The sequence below is a fragment of the Salvelinus alpinus genome, chromosome 14 (assembly GCF_045679555.1).
Source record: "Salvelinus alpinus chromosome 14, SLU_Salpinus.1, whole genome shotgun sequence".
NCBI lineage: Eukaryota > Metazoa > Chordata > Actinopteri > Salmoniformes > Salmonidae > Salvelinus > Salvelinus alpinus.
Window position 1 is genome coordinate 7,450,463 of NC_092099.1, and position 17,045 is coordinate 7,467,507.

Consider the following 17,045-nt stretch of genomic DNA (forward strand, 5'->3'; position numbering starts at 1 on the left):
ATCGCCCTCCAGGTTCCCTTGGAGAGTTCATCAATGAGCTTGACGCCCTGATAAGTTCCTTTCCTGAGGATGGCTCACCTCTCACAGTTCTGGGTGACTTTAACCTCCCCACGTCTACCTTTGACTCATTCCTCTCTGCCTCCTCCTTTCCACTCCTCTCCTCTTTTGACCTCACCCTCTCACCTTCCCCCCCTACTCACAAGGCAGGCAATACGCTTGACCTCATCTTTACTAGATGCTGTTCTTCCACTAATCTCACTGCAACTCCCCTCCAAGTCTCCGACCACTACCTTGTATCCTTTTCCCTCTCGCTCTCATCTAACACTTCCCACACTGCCCCTACTCGGATGGTATCGCGCCGTCCCAACCTTCGCTCTCTCTCCCCCGCTACTCTCTCCTCTTCCATCCTATCATCTCTTCCCTCTGCTCAAACCTTCTCCAACCTATCTCCTGATTCTGCCTCCTCAACCCTCCTCTCCTCCCTTTCTGCATCCTTTGACTCTCTATGTCCCCTATCCTCCAGGCCGGCTCGGTCCTCCCCTCCTGCTCCGTGGCTCGACGACTCACTGCGAGCTCACAGAACAGGGCTCCGGGCAGCCGAGCGGAAATGGAGGAAAACTCGCCTCCCTGCGGACCTGGCATCCTTTCACTCCCTCCTCTCTACTTTCTCCTCTTCTGTCTCTGCTGCTAAAGCCACTTTCTACCACTCTAAATTCCAAGCATCTGCCTCTAACCCTAGGAAGCTCTTTGCCACCTTCTCCTCCCTCCTGAATCCTCCTCCCTCCTGAATCCTCCTCCCCCTCCTCCCCCCTCCTCCCTCTCTGCGGATGACTTCGTCAACCATTTTGAAAAGAAGATCGACGACATCCGATCCTCGTTTGCTAAGTCAAACGACACCGCTGGTTCTGCTCACACTGCCCTACCCTGTGCTTTGACCTCTTTCTCCCCTCTCTCTCCAGATAAAATCTCGCGTCTTGTGACGGCCGGCCGCCCAACAACCTGCCCGCTTGACCCTATCCCCTCCTCTCTTCTCCAGACCATTTCCGGAGACCTTCTCCCTTACCTCACCTCGCTCATCAACTCATCCCTGACCGCTGGCTACGTCCCTTCCGTCTTCAAGAGAGCGAGAGTTGCACCCCTTCTGAAAAAACCTACACTCGATCCCTCCGATGTCAACAACTACAGACCAGTATCCCTTCTTTCTTTTCTCTCCAAAACTCTTGAACGTGCCGTCCTTGGCCAGCTCTCCTGCTATCTCTCTCAGAATGACCTTCTTGATCCAAATCAGTCAGGTTTCAAGACTAGTCATTCAACTGAGACTGCTCTTCTCTGTGTCACGGAGGCGCTCCGCACTGCTAAAGCTAACTCTCTCTCCTCTGCTCTCATCCTTCTAGACCTATCGGCTGCCTTTGATACTGTGAACCATCAGAACCTCTTCTCCACCCTCTCCGAGTTGGGCATCTCCGGCGTGGCCCACGCTTGGATTGCGTCCTACCTGACAGGTCGCTCCTACCAGGTGGCGTGGCGAGAATCTGTCTCCGCACCACGTGCTCTCACCACTGGTGTCCCCCAGGGCTCTGTTCTAGGCCCTCTCCTATTCTCGCTATACACCAAGTCACTTGGCTCTGTCATATCCTCACATGGCCTCTCCTATCATTGCTATGCAGACGACACACAATTAATCTTCTCCTTTCCCCCCTCTGATAACCAGGTGGCGAATCGCATCTCTGCATGTCTGGCAGACATATCAGTGTGGATGACGGATCACCACCTCAAGCTGAACCTCGGCAAGACGGAGCTGCTCTTCCTCCCGGGGAAGGACTGCCAGTTCCATGATCTCGCCATCACGGTTGACAACTCCATTGTGTCCTCCTCCCAGAGCGCTAAGAACCTTGGCGTGATCCTGGACAACACCCTGTCGTTCTCAACTCACATCAAGGCGGTGACCCGTTCCTGTAGGTTCATGCTCTACAACATTCGCAGAGTACGACCCTGCCTCACACAGGAAGCGGCGCAGGTCCTAATCCAGGCACTTGTCATCTCCCGTCTGGATTACTGCAACTCGCTGTTGGCTGGGCTCCCTGCCTGTGCCATTAAACCCCTACAACTCATCCAGAACGCCGCAGCCCGTCTGGTGTTCAACCTTCCCAAGTTCTCTCACGTCACCCCGCTCCTCCGCTCTCTCCACTGGCTTCCAGTTGAAGCTCGCATCCGCTACAAGACCATGGTGCTTGCCTACGGAGCTGTGAGGGGAACGGCACCTCCGTACCTTCAGGCTCTGATCAGGCCCTACACCCAAACAAGGGCACTGCGTTCATCCACCTCTGGCCTGCTCGCCTCCCTACCTCTGAGGAAGTACAGTTCCCGCTCAGCCCAGTCAAAACTGTTCGCTGCTCTGGCACCCCAATGGTGGAACAAACTCCCTCACGACGCCAGGTCAGCGGAGTCAATCACCACCTTCCGGAGACACCTGAAACCCCACCTCTTTAAGGAATACCTAGGATAGGATAAAGTAATCCTCCTAACCTCCCCCCTTCCCCTTAAATGAGTTAGATGCACTATTGTAAAGTGGTTGTTCCACTGGATATCATAAGGTGAATGCACCAATTTGTAAGTCGCTCTGGATAAGAGCGTCTGCTAAATGACTTAAATGTAAATGTAAGGTAACCTGCCTAAAGGATTACCGCCCTGTAGCGCTCACGTCGTTAGCCATGAAGTGCTTTGAAAGGCTGGTCAAGGCTCACAACACCATCATGCCGGAAACCCACTCCTATTCGCATACCGCCCCAACCGATCAACAGATGACGCAATCTCAATCACACTCCACACTGCCCTTTCCCACCTGGACAAAAGGAACACCTATGTGAGAATGCTATTCATTGATTACAGCTCAGCATTCAAAACCATAGTGCCATCAAAGCTCATCACCAAGCTAAGGACCCTGGGACTAAACACCTCCCTCTGCAACTGGATCCTGGACTTCCTGATGGGATGTCCCCAGGTCTTAAGGGCAGGCAACAACACATCTGCCATGCTAATCTTCAACACTGGGACACCTCAGGGGTGCGTGCTTAGTCCCCTCCTGTACTCCCAAGACTGTGTGGCCAAGCATGACTCCAACACCGCCATTAAGATTGCTGACGACACAACGGCGGTAGGCCTGATCACCGACAATGATGAGACAGCCTATAGGGAGGTCATCATACACCTGGCAGTGTGGTGCCAGGAGAACAACCTCTCCGTCAATGTGAGCAAGACAAAGGAGCGGATCGTGGACTACAGGAGAAGGAGGGCTGAACAGGCCCCATTTAACATTGACAAGGCTGAAGTGGAGCGGGTCTAGAGTGTCCACATCACCAACGAACTATCATGGTCCAAACACACCAAGACAGTCCTGAAGAGGGCATGACAACACCGTTTCCCCCTCAGGAGACTGAAAAGATTTGGCATGGGTCCCAGATTCTTAAAAAGTTCTACAGCTGCACAATTGAGAACATCCCCCCCCCCCCCCCGGTATAGAAACTGCTCGGCATCTGACCATAAGGCACTACAGAGGGTAGTACGTACGGCCCAGTACATCACTGGGGCCAAGCTTCCTGACATCCAGGACCTATATACTAGTCGGTGTCAGAGCAAGGCCCAAAAAATGGTCAAAGACTCCAGTCACCCAAGTCACAGACTGTTCTCTCTGCTACCGCACTGCAAGCAGTACCAGAGCGCCATGTCTAGGACCAAAAGGCTCTTTAACAGCTTCTACCCCCAAGCCATAAGACTGCTGAACAATTAATCAAATGGCCTCCCGGAATATTTGCATTGACACCCCCTGCTACTCACTGTTTATCTATACATAGTCACTTTACAAATTACCTTTACTAACCTGTACCCCCCGCACATTTACTCGGTACCGGTACCCCCCTATACAGCCTTGTTATTGTTATGTAATTTTATTGTGTTATTTATATTTTTTTTGTTTGTTCACTTTAGTGTATTTAGTAAATATTTTCTAAACACTATTGAACTTTATTGTTGGTTAAGGGCTTGTAAGTAAGCATTTCACAGTAAGGTTTACACCGGTTGTATTCGGCATATGTGACAAATAAAATTTGATTTGCATAGTGCAAACTGTAAAGTTTGGTGGAGGACGAATAATGGTCTGGGGCTATTTTTCATGGTTTGGGCTAGGCCCCTTAGTTCCAAGGAAGGGAAATATCGTTACAGCATAGAGTACAATGACATGCTAGACAATTCTGTGCTTCCAACTTTGTGGCAACAGTTTGAGTGTGGGCCCTTTCCTGTTTCAGCATGACGATGCCCCCGATCAAAGAGAAAACATCCCAGAAATGTTCCATACGCACAAAAAGCTTTGTGCAAATGTGCACACATTTGTTTGCATCCCTGTTGGTTAGCATTTCTCCTTTACCAAGATAATCCATACACCTGACAGGTGTGGCATATCAAGAAGCTGATTAAACCCCATGATCATTACACAGGTGCACCTTGTAAATGGGGACAATAAAAGTCCACTAAAATGTGCAGTTTTGTCACACAACAATGCCGCAGATGGCTCAAGTTGAGGAAATGCAATTGGCATGCTGACTGCAGGAATGTCCACCAGAGCTGTTGCCAGAGAATGAAATTATAATTTCTCTACCATAAGCTGCCTCCAATGTCATTTTAGAGAATTTGGCAGTACGTCCAACCGGCCTCACAACCGCAGACCACATGTAACCACGCCAGCCGAGACCTCCACATCCAGCTTCTTACCCCTGCGAGATCATTTGAGCCGAGGAACATTTATGTCTGTAATAAAGCCACTTTGTGGGGAAAAACTCATTCTGATTGGCTGGGCCTGGCTGCCAAGTGGGTGGGCCTGGCTGCCAAGTGGGTGGCCCTATGCCCTTCAAGTCCACCCATGGAACAACAAAAAAATGGGTGCACCCCTGCCCAGTCATGTGAAATCCATAGATTAAGAAGGATAAGGCCTGTGCGCGGAGATGGGATGACTGATAACGCTCGTAGAAGGGACTTTTCCGGACCATGGCTGATGTGTGGTGTGCTTTGCCGCCTCAGCTGCCAAGGCATCACCCAGGTGGATGCTACACTTAGGCCATTGAGGACTAGATACCTATGGAGCTGTTACTACAGAGGAACTGTGCACCGAGACAGCAAGGTGCGCTGATGAAGACTAGAGCTCCTGACCTGTCTGTAAGACTGACCGTTTCTCTTGGCCATAACATCAATGCCCTCCCATTCAAGCCAACTGCCCAACAGCTCCACTCAGGCCAACAGCTGATGAACATTACCAGCCATTGTCATTGCTTATGACCGGTCGTTTTCAGTGTGGAATAGTCACAATTCAGCTTGTTGTTGCCAGTTGTACAATGTATTTGTATTTATTATGGATCCCCATTAGCTGTTGCCAAGGTGTAACGGATGTGAAATGGCTAGCTAGTTAGCGGGTACGCGCTAGTAGCGTTTCAATCAGTTACGTCACTTGCTCTGAAACCTATTAGTAGTGTTGCCCCTTGCTCTGCAAGGGCCGCGGCTTTTGTGGAGCGATGGGTAACGACGCTTCGTGGGTGTCAGTTGTTGATGTGTGCAGAGGGTCCCTGGTTCGCGCCCGTGTCGGGGCGAGGGGACGGTCTAAAGTTATACTGTTACATTGATGCTGTTGACCCGGATCACTGGTTGCTGCGGAAAAAGGAGGAGGTTGAAAGGGGGGTGAGTGTAACGGATGTGAAATGGCTAGCTAGTTAGCGGGTACGCGCTAGTAGCGTTTCAATCAGTTACGTCACTTGCTCTGAAACCTATTAGTAGTGTTGCCCCTTGCTCTGCAAGGGCCGTGGCTTTTGTGGAGCGATGGGTAACGACGCTTCGTGGGTGACTGTTGTCGATGTGTGCAGAGGGTCCCTGGTTCGCGCCCGTGTCGGGGCGAGGGGACGGTTTAAAGTTATACTGTTACAAAGGCAGCAGCTAATCTTTCTGGGGTCCAGCAATAAAATGTAGGCCTTGAAGTAAATAAAACATTCTTTCTCATAGATAGTAGCTTAGGCTACCTGTTTGATTTGTCCGGCTACGCTGGTGTCTTGTTTTCTCATGCGTTCCGTTACCTCAGAGCCACCCAGGTCACTCCCCACCCCTCCCCCCTATTGCGATCACTTTGCGTTTCGGTACCTCCCGATCTACAAATCAAGCAGTGGGAATAGGGAGGGAGGCTAGCCTAGGGCTAGCGCTGGGGCTGAGCCATGATAGATAGCAGCTGGGTGGGGCCCACGACGGTGCGATGCTGCACTGTGGGATGATTTCACACATTGATTCCTGCTGAGCACATGATCCTCTCTCCCTCCCCCTTCTCCCATTTCCGTAGCCTATCCACTGCCTAGCACCTCCTCTCCCCACCTCCCCTCTCTTTGTCAATAACATTCCCCCTCCCTCTGTCTCTCTCCTCCGCGGTAGGTTGCCGGCACTCGACAGGCTGCTCCTGACCAGTACTGATGATGCAGGGAGCATCTCAATTAAATTAAATTCAAAAGGGCTTTATTGACAGAGGAAACATATGTTTACATTGCCAAAGCAAGTGAAATAGATCAAACAAAAGCAAAATAAGCAATCACAAATAAACAGTAAACATTAAAGTTTCAAAGAAATAGAAACATTTCAAATGTCATTATGGCTATGTACAGTGTTATAACAACGTGCAAATAGATAAAGTACAGAAGGGAAAATAAATCAACATAAATATGGATTGAATTTACAATGGTGTTTGCTCTTCACTGGTTGCCCTTTTCTTGTGGCAACGGGTCACAAATCTTACTGCTGTGACAGCAGTATTTCACCTAATAGATATGGAAGTTTATCAAAATTGCTTTAAAAAAATAATCTTTGTGGGTATGAGTAATGAGGGAAATATGTGTCTCTAATATGGTCATACATTTGGCAGGAGGTTAGGAAGTGCAGCTCAGTTTCCAACTCATTTTGTGGGCAGTGTGCACATAGCCTGTCTACCCATGAGAGCCAGGTCTGCCTCCCTCAATAGCAAGGATATGCTTACAAAGTTAGTACATAGTCAAAGCATTCCTCAATTTTGGGTCAGTCACAGTGGTCAAGTATTCTTCCCACTGTGTACTCTCTGTTTAGGGCCAAACAGCATTCCTGTTTGCTCAGTTTTTTGGTAAATATGTGTCAAATAATAATATTTTTGTTTTCTCATGATTTGGTTGGGTCTAATTGTCTTGCTGTTGCTGTCCAGGGGCTTTGTGGAGTCTGTTTGTGAACAGAGCCCCAGGACAAGCTTTCTTAGGGAACTCTTCTCTAGCTTAATCTCCGTAGGTGATGGCTTTGTTATGTAAGGTTTGGAAATCACTTCCTTTTAGATGGTTGTAGAATTGAATGGCTCTTTTCTGGATTTTGATAATTAGCGGGTATCTACCCAATTCTGCTCTGCATACTTTATTTGGTGTTTTACGCTGTACACAGGATATTTTGCAGAATTCTGCATGAAGAGTCAATTTGGTGTTTGTCCCATTTTGTGAATACTTGGTTGGTGAGCAGACCCCACAACTATAAAGGGAAACGAGTTCTATAACTGATTTAAGTATTTTTTTGCCAGATCCTAATTGGCATTTCAAATGTTATGTTCCTTTTGATGGCATAGAAAGCCCTTCTTGCCTTGTCTCTCAGATCGTTCACAGCTTTGTGGAAGTTATCTGTCGTGCTGATGTTTAGGCAGAGGTATGTATAGTTTTTTGTGTGCTGTTGGGCAACAGTGTCTAGATGGAATGTGTATTTGTGGTCCTGGCAACTGAACCTTTTTTGGGACACGATTATTTTTTATTTTACTGAGATTTACTGTCAGGGCCCAGGTCTGATAGAATCTGTGCAGAAGATCTAGGTGCTGCTGTTGGACCTCCTTGGTTGGGGACAGAAGCACCAGATCATCAGCAAACAGTAGGCATTTGACTTCAGATTCTAGTAGGGTGAGGCCAGGTGCAGACTGTTTGAGTGCCCTCGCCAATTCGTTTATATATATGTTGAAGAGGGTGGGGCTTAAGCCGCATCCCTGTCTCAATCCACGGCCATGTGGAAAGAACAGTGTTTTGACAATTTTAACCGCAAACTTAGATTTACATGGATTTTATAAAGTATGTTTTTCCCCCATCACCACTTTCTATCAATTTGTATAGCAGACCCATGCCAAATTGAGTCAAAAGCTATTTTGAAATCAATAAAGCATAAGACTGCCTTTGTTTTGGTTTGTTAATTTGTCAATTAGGGTGTGCAGGGTGAATACGTGGTCTGTTGTACTGTAATTTGGTAAAAAGCCAATTTGACATTCTCTCTCTCCCACACCTCACTCTACAACCCTACCTCCCACTTTTATCCAGGGACTGATCTGATACATCTGCCTCTGAAGCCTTACGCACATGTATGAATTTCACGTCCTTCCCTCCACCCTCCCCATTATTTCTGCTTACTACTCATGCATCTATAGGCCTGCATCTGCCTGGGAGGATTAACAATGAAGATAATGGTCACATGCTGGTTTATTAGCCCTCTCTCCTCCTGCACACACATAGAAAGCACACACACACACGTCTGTGACAAAGCTGTGGGGGCCTCAGCTGAGAGAGATGACAGAGTGAGGCTGGCTGCCTGAGAAGGTGGCTGGCTGCCTGAGAAGGTGGCTGGCTGCCTGAGAAGGTGGCTGGCTGCCTGAGAAGGTGGCTGGCTGCCTGAGAAGGTGGCTGGCTGCCTGAGAAGGTGGCTGGCTGCCTGAGAAGGTGGCTGGCTGCCTGAGAAGGTGGCTGGCATACATCACCGTACCGGACTGAAGATTGTTTAAATAACTAAGAGTTTGTGATTTACAGGGCGAGTAGGTTTTAGACAGTGTGTGTGTGTATGTGTATGTGTGTGTGTGTGTGTGTGTGTGTGTGAGAAAGAGAAATAGCAAGAGAGCGCAAGAGTGAGAATATTCTGCCCTGTGAATTTGAACAAAGTAGCCACCATCACTCCTGAATGACAAATAGTCTTGTATGTAGAAAAACTAAACAATAGATTTAGGGGAACAAGTACAGTATGTGAAAGTCCCACAATATTATTTTAGGTGTATGTGACGTAGCTCGCTTTGCAGATACAAATATACATAAATACCTTAAGAAATCGGTTAAAAGGCCAGAGAATCTCATGTGGCCCATTAGGCTGTATTATGTTATCGGTAGACTATTATTGGGCCATATCAGCCAATTGACTGGATGTAGTTTGAAAGAGCCAGAGTTGAACAGGAGAGCAGGCACTTGACTTGAGCAACGTTTTGCTTTACTTTTAGGAGCAGGACGATTTGCAGGCAAAGACGGATAAATGTGTTATCAATATTTATTTCCAGTCAATGTAGCAGCCTAAACTATAGACTATCATATTTAGGAAGTAAATCTCCTTGAAAAGACAACTGCCTTGTGCTTCTCTGCCCATGCTAATTAATTATAGACCACACATATGGCGCACTTGATGTTGCGCGCCCAACAAAAGAGACGAGAGGCAGTACTTGAACTTGAAGCAGTAAGAATTTCAAACACACCTATTAGTGTGTTTGAATAAGGCGACAAAGAGGTGCCTTTAATATAATAGATAATCCATACAATACAAAAAGATTACAAAGAATCTGAGGAATAAAAAACATTTTTATCCCGAAGTAGACTGTCTGACCGGCCGTTCCCGCCAGCAGCATGAAAAATGCAGACCGTGCATCGGGGTCTGCAGGTCCGGCGGGAATGACTCTCTACATTATAGTATAATAGCAATCTCTCCCCTACATTAGGCACAGGACTACATGACTTCAGTCTGTACCCATCCACTCCTCTCTCTCAAGAAAAATACAAATAAAATAATAATTTTAGCGCCATTGCAGCAGATTAATGTGAGTATGTGTGTGTGTGTGTGTGTGTGAATGGAGACTCACGTCTTTGCAGGCAGCGATTTGGTTGATGTACTCTCCGTCAGTGAAGACTACGCTCTGGCCGTCTGCCTGTAGACCTGTGAAAAGGACAGAGTTCAAAGGAGAAGTGCATTTATAATATCCAAAGAATAGGGAGATGAATTTGTCCTGCTGTTGACAAAGAAATTCAGCCGAAACATTGTGCATTGGCCTCTGTTGAAGTTAATATAACATTATTCTCTATTAAATGCAAGTGTGTCCGTCCATGATATGGTACATTTTACTTATATTTTTGAGATTAATATTAACATAGCATACTGTAAAACAAAAAACAGGGCTAGCTAGACAGAGATTTGGTTCTCAATATCCTGAGGAAGTGTGTAAGTGTCTGCCATTGAATTGATAAAGCTATGTAGCCATCTTTGACCTGTGGCCATTTGGTTCTGTTTCAACCCTTTCCTAGTTTAAAATCAGGATTAATTTCTGGAATCCATTATTTATGATGATATCGAAATATTATGAATATTGAAAACATTGTAGTTACAAGCCTTAAGAGTATATTAATGATATGGCTGGCTAAAAGGTTTGGTCTATTGTCAATCACCGGGCGAGCGGTTTAAAAGCGCCCAGAAGTTTTTTACGAGGTTTAAATATGAAATGTGTCCAAGTTAATCTAAAAATAAATGTATTTTCAGAGGCCAGGTTCATCGGTTCAAGACAACAGTAAGTAAACGGGTGATTACAAAAACTCACACTAGCTTACAAACAGGTACATGAAAAAATATGTGCATTGTTTATTATAACACACACTATTGGGAAGAAGGAGATGTTACTGTGTGTTATCATGTACCTGGCATAGTGATGGTTCCCTCATGCTCCAGAGTCTCTGGGTCGATCTTGATGGCCGACATACTGTGGTTGTTACTCATATCCCGGTACAACAGGCAGCCCTGCGCGTAAAAGCATAAATTTATCAATATTTGTACAACACTTTTAGGACTGCATTTGTCACAACTCACAAAAGCAACCCAGCCATTAGAGAGTTTGAATGTGTAGCACATTGGAAAGGAATACAAACAAGGCCAAGGCTGCAAATCCATAGGTAAGCGCCCTGTCCCGCCACCTTGGATCCCTTTTCCCCAGAGCTGAAGATCTGAATAACGTACTGCGCGAGAGTTTCTTTACCTTTACACTGCACAATATGGGCAAATAATATGACTGCAATTTTTTTAGCAAATATTCCAAATGCAATTTTACTTGTGATTTAAATCAAAACACTTTCTCTGTTGGAATCATATAAATAAAATGTGTATCCTGATTCTATGATTGGTGTTTGGCATGACAACGAATGAAAAAGCCAGATACGGTAGAAGTTGTGACAGGGTAGGAATCAAAGTGTTGGTCAGAGTTTCACAGGGGACCCTTATTACATTTGAATGTTACATTCATGGCATTTAAAAAAATGTGCAGCCTCTTGTGATATGGATATTGCACATGACAATTGTGCAGACCTACTTTACGCACAAACCTTTGTGGTCACTCTCCCTTCACATTTCTCACTGACAATCGTGAGTTATAATTCAAGTTTCACCAGTGAAACATTCATGCATCATCTCCATGCCAACCATTTGATCTCAATCAGTTTCATGGGGATATGCGTTTAGATCTTGTGTTATACAGTGTTGTTTGGAAGTAGCTTACAGTGTTTGTATTTATTATGGATCCCCATTACTGGGGTCGAGCAAAATTAAGGCAGTTATACATTTTTTTAAACATTACAATACACTTACAACAGCTTTCACAACATATTAAGTGTGTACCCTCAGGCCCCTACTCTACTACCAAATATCTACAACACAAAATCCATGGATACGTGTGTGTATAGTGCATATGTTATTGTGTGTTTGTATGCATGTGTCAGTGCCCGTTTGTGTTGCCTCACAGTCCCTGCTGTTCCATGAAGTGTATTTTTATGTTTTTTTAAATCAAATTTTACTGTTTGCATGAGTTGCTAGATGTAGTACTGTGCGCCTCCAACAGTCTGTTCTGGTGGCATATGCATGTGGATCCGAGCTGTGTGCTAGAAGTTCAAACAGACAACTCGGTGCATTCAACATGTCAATACTTCTCACAAATACAAGTAGTGATGAAGTCAATCTCTCCTCCACTTTGAGACAGTAGAGATTGACATGCATATTATTAATGTTAGCTCTCTGTGTACATCCAAGGGCCAGCCGTGCTGCACTGTTCTGAGCAAATTGCAATTTTCCTAAGTCCCTTTTTGTGGCACCTGACCACACTACTGAACAGTAGTCTCAGTGCGACAACTAGGGCCTGTAGGACCTGCCTTGTTGATAGTGCTGTTATGAAACCAGAGCAGCGCTTGATTCTCCCCATCCTAGCTACTGTTCTATAAATATGTTTTGAACATTAGTTTACAATCCAGGGTTACTCCAAGCAGTTTATCTCCTCAACTTGCTCAATTACCACATTCATTACAATATTTAGCTGAGGTTTAGGGTTTAGTGAATGATTTGTTCCGAAAACAATGCTTTTAGTTTTATAAATATTTACGACTAACTTATTCCTTGCCACCCATTCTGAAACTAACTGCAGCTCTTTGTTAAGTGTTGCAGTCATTTCAGTTGCTGTGGTAGCTGACGTGTATAGTGCTGAGTCATCCGCATACAAAGACACACTGGCTATACTCAAGGCCAGTGGCGTGTTGTTAGTAAAGATTGAAAAAAGCAAGGGGCCTAGACAGCTGCCCTGGGGAATTACTGATTCTACCTCGATTTTGTTGGAGATGCTTCCAATAAAGAATACCCTCTGTGTTATGTTAGACAGGTAACTCTATCCACAATTAGCAGGGGGTGTAAAGCCATAACACACACATTTTTACAGCAATAGACTATGATTGATAACATCAAGTCACACAGAAGTCTAATAAAACAGCCCCCACATCAATTTCTCACAGCCAACCATCAGTCATTTGTGTAAGTGCCTTGCTTGTTGAATGTCCTTACCTATAAGCGTGCTGAAAGTCTTGTCAATTTGTTTACTGTAAAGTAGCATTGTATCTGGACAACAAAAAATCCAAAAGTGTATTTTTTTTATTTATTGAATATCCAAAACATACAATATACTTGCAGTGAAGCCACTCAACAACATCATACCAGTCATCCAACAGATTCCCATTCAGAGCGACACACAGAAGCATCCAGGGTCAATGGACAGATCTACCACCAGGCCAAAAAATGTGAACCCGACCCTCCAAGATCCCCCCAACATTCCCCTATAGGTGTCCCTCAACCATTCGAGACACCTCCCACAGTCACCCCCAAGAAAGAAAAAATACAATTAATTCCATTCCCCACCCCCAAGAACACCCCCAATGCACCATCAACCAAGAGAATGAACTAAAGAGAAAAAAGGAAAAGACAGAAGAAAACAGCAAAAAATTCAAAAAATAAATAAATAATGTAAAACAAAGGACATCAAGGACAACTATAATCATAACAGCAATGCCAACTGTATATGTTTGTGTGCATGTCTGGCACTATTACATGTATGTGTGTGTGTGTGTGTTCTTGTATGTGTTAATTTGAATGAGAGTGTGTGTATATGCATGTGTACAAACACCTTCACGACATCAGCCTCAGGCAAACTGGCATTAGTTGTAAAAACACTGCCCCTCCGTGTCATTCAAACTGACTTTCTATTATGTTTTATTTTGACTTTTTATTTATTTTTTATCTTTGACCATCATTCTTTCCGCCACACAGCAACTCCACTCCCACTACCACATCCCAAACCTCATCCCATCCATCTCTGCTGGCCACCCACTTCAGGTTTCTACGCAACACATATCGATGACTTTATGCCCCAAATATTCCACATTAGCGGGTACCCTTGTTTAACTCCTCTTGACACTGAGAAGTAGCCGTTATTTACTATTTTACACCTGGGGTTGCTACACATCATTTTTACCCATTTTACCGAAATTGAAAAGATCCAGGCATTTAATAAATAAAATCCAGCCTTACTTTATCAAATGCGTTTTCAAAATACGTTATAAATACCATTCCTGGCTTCTTATGTTTCATCATGTTCTATTATTTCTAGTCTTTATCGTATATTATATCCAATGTATCGTCCATGTAAAAAAACATGTCTGATCAGGATGAACAATACCTGGTAAAAACCCTTTTAATTCTAAGTGCTATGCATTTTGCTAGTATTTTTGCATCACAACATTGAAGTGTAAGGGGCCTCCAGTTTTTTAGATAGACTGGGTCTTTATATTTGCCATCTGGGTCTTGTTTTAATAATAGAGAAATCAGACCTTCCTGCTGAGTACCTGACAGACTACCATTTCTACAGGAGTAGTTAAAACAACCTAGCAATGGAGCTTTTAGTATATCAAAAAATACTTGATATACCTCTACCGGTATGCCATCAAGCCCTGGGGTTTTTCCAGACTGAAAGGATTTAATAGCCTATTCCTCTATAATTTGGCCTTCGCACTGATCTTTCTGTAAATTTTTTATTTATTTTATTATTATTTGGAAAGAATTCCTCACCATAATCGTCATTCAGTGGGAGAGGATGAGATGGAAAAGAGAACATCTGCCTAAAATAATTAGCTTCCTCTTAAAATATAATTCGGAGAATCATAGATGACTCCGTCTTCAGTATCGAGCTTCTGCAAATTCTTTTTGTTAGCGTTCCTGTGTTGGAGATTCAGGAAGAATTTGGTGCATTTCTCCATTCAGTTTGCTTTATTTTTGTAATAGATTACATTAGATCGTTCTTGAATAAGTTCAAGTTCTTTTTGTTTTTCCTCTGACTTATTTTGTATCTCTGTAGTGTCGTTTTTATTGCCATCTACCTGTACTATTAGTTAATATATTTCCCTTGTTAGTCTTGTCTCTTTAGCCAGAAACTCTTTTTATTATTGATGAATATTGAATTGAATGACCTCTGAAGGTACTTTTAAAGGTATACCAAACAATAAGGGGACTTGCTGAACCTATTTTATACTGGAAAAATTCAGTTAAATTATTTTGTCTTAGTTAAAAATAAGTTGTCCTCCAGTAAACTTTGATTAAATTTCCAATATCCCCGTCCACGTGGAAAATCTATAAGAGTTATGTGAATGCCAATTAGATGATGATCCGATCGCATTCGGTCTCCTATTAAAACTTTAACATTTGATGCAAGAAAGAGAAAAGAAAGTAGTCAAGACGACTAGCTTGATTAAGTCTCCTCCATGTATATCTCACTAGGTCAGTGTTTTTTAGTCTCCAAATATACACTATTTCTAATGTGTCCATAATATTTGTGAATTCCTTAAAGGGCACGGTGATGATAGTTTGTAGAGTTATTACCTTTACGGTCCATTGAGGTACTTAACACGGTGTTATAGTCTCCTACCATAATGATTAGATCATTTGTTGCCTTTAAGTTCAATAAATTGGTATAAATGTCTTAGAAGTATGGATCATCCTGATTTCGACCATATAGATTAATAAGCCATATCACTTTTTCATCCACTTTCATATTCAAAAGGAACCATCTTCCTTGCGAATCATTCCTGATTATTTGCACATTCAGATCGAAATTTGTTAATATCATCACACCCTTTGAGTTCCTTTGTCCATGACAGAAAAATATTTCACCACCCCGTTCCTTTTTCCATTAACTTTATCTAAGGATGTAGAGTGACTTTCCTGTAAACAGTATATGTTATATTCCTATTCTTTTAGCCATGTAAAGACTGATCTTTTTTTATAATCTGCTAAACCATTACAATTATAACTGGCTAGTTTACTCAGAGTTGGTAACAGGTTGATTGGTCGGCTATTTGAGCCAGTAAAGGGGGCTTTACTATTCTTAGGTAGGGGAATAACTTTTGCTTCCCTCCAGGCCTGGGGGCCCACACTTTCTAGTAGGCTTCAATTGAGGATATGGCAAATAGGAGTGCCAATATCAGCCGCTAGTATCCTCAGTAATTTTCCATTCAAGTTGTCAGACCCTGGTGGCTTGTCATTGTTGATAGACAATTTTTTCACCACTTCCACACTTACTTTACAGAATTCAAAATTAAATGCTTGTCTTTCATAATTTGGTCAGATATACTTGGATGTGTAGTGTCAGCGTTTGTTGCTGGCATGATATGCCTAAGTTTGCTAATATTGCCAATTTAAAAAATCATTAAAATAGTTTGCAATATCAACTTTTCTTTAACCAGGGAAAAACACATTTCGACCTAGGTCTCATTTGCAAATGTGACCTGGGAACAAAACAGAAAATACAATTATACACAATTTAAAACAAAATTAAATAAAATAGCAAATATTAAATACACAAACAAAAATGTATCAATATAAAAATACCTTTCTCCTAAATTGACCCAGAGACAACATTTTTTTTTTTTTTATAATGTCAGAGTTCAGTAGAACTTCCTTGGGTAGGGAAGGGGTGGAATTTCCACGCTTCAGCAGAGATGTTTGATTTAGCCTTTTTAACTAAGGAAGTGTATTTATTTCTCAGATGCCTGAAAAGCTGCCAGTCCACAACAGCATCAGTTAGTATAGGCATGATTTCATGTTCTAAATATATCTGAAAGTGCTGTAGAAAAACAATGTTTCGGTCTATAGCATTTTTAAAGAAGCGTGTTTATCTGCCAGTGATATAAAAATAGATAAATGCTCAAGAGCTAATTCAGTGTCAGGTATACACTTGATGGAGGAAAGTTCAGAAAAGATGAAGTCATACATAAACGCTTGGGGAGAAAAGTTGTTAAAATGTATCTTCCTAATACGAATATCAGAACTATGCTGTCTCTAACGCAGGCTATGGGACAATGATCACACCAAAATGCATATACTTATGGGGGTTATTTTTGAAAATTAAATCTAATAATGAGGATCTATCTAGATTTTTCACATTTAACCGAATGGGTTTTGTGATTAGCTGGGTTAGATTAAGATCAAAACAAATGTCCTGAAAGTTATCTGAGATAGGTGCCTTTAACCTGGACTGGCTGGCACCGAAGACAACCAGTTCAGATGATAGAAAAGGTTTTAAATGCTCAGCTATGATACTAAAT

General features: G+C 43.4%; 1 protein-coding gene across 19 annotated transcripts in view; it reads right to left on the bottom strand.

The window, feature by feature from the left end:
• Positions 1–17,045, bottom strand: part of LOC139539159 (E3 ubiquitin-protein ligase MYCBP2-like) — a 233,145-nt gene that overhangs the window by 170,821 nt on the left and 45,279 nt on the right. For all 19 annotated transcript variants that reach the window (XM_071342003.1, XM_071341989.1, XM_071341984.1 and 16 more), the window contains exons 8-9: positions 10,782–10,881; positions 9,956–10,029 (exon numbers count right to left, since the gene is read on the bottom strand). In XM_071342003.1, coding sequence (XP_071198104.1) covers positions 9,956–10,029; positions 10,782–10,881 — 174 coding nt within the window. The remainder of the gene's footprint in view (positions 1–9,955; positions 10,030–10,781; positions 10,882–17,045) is intronic.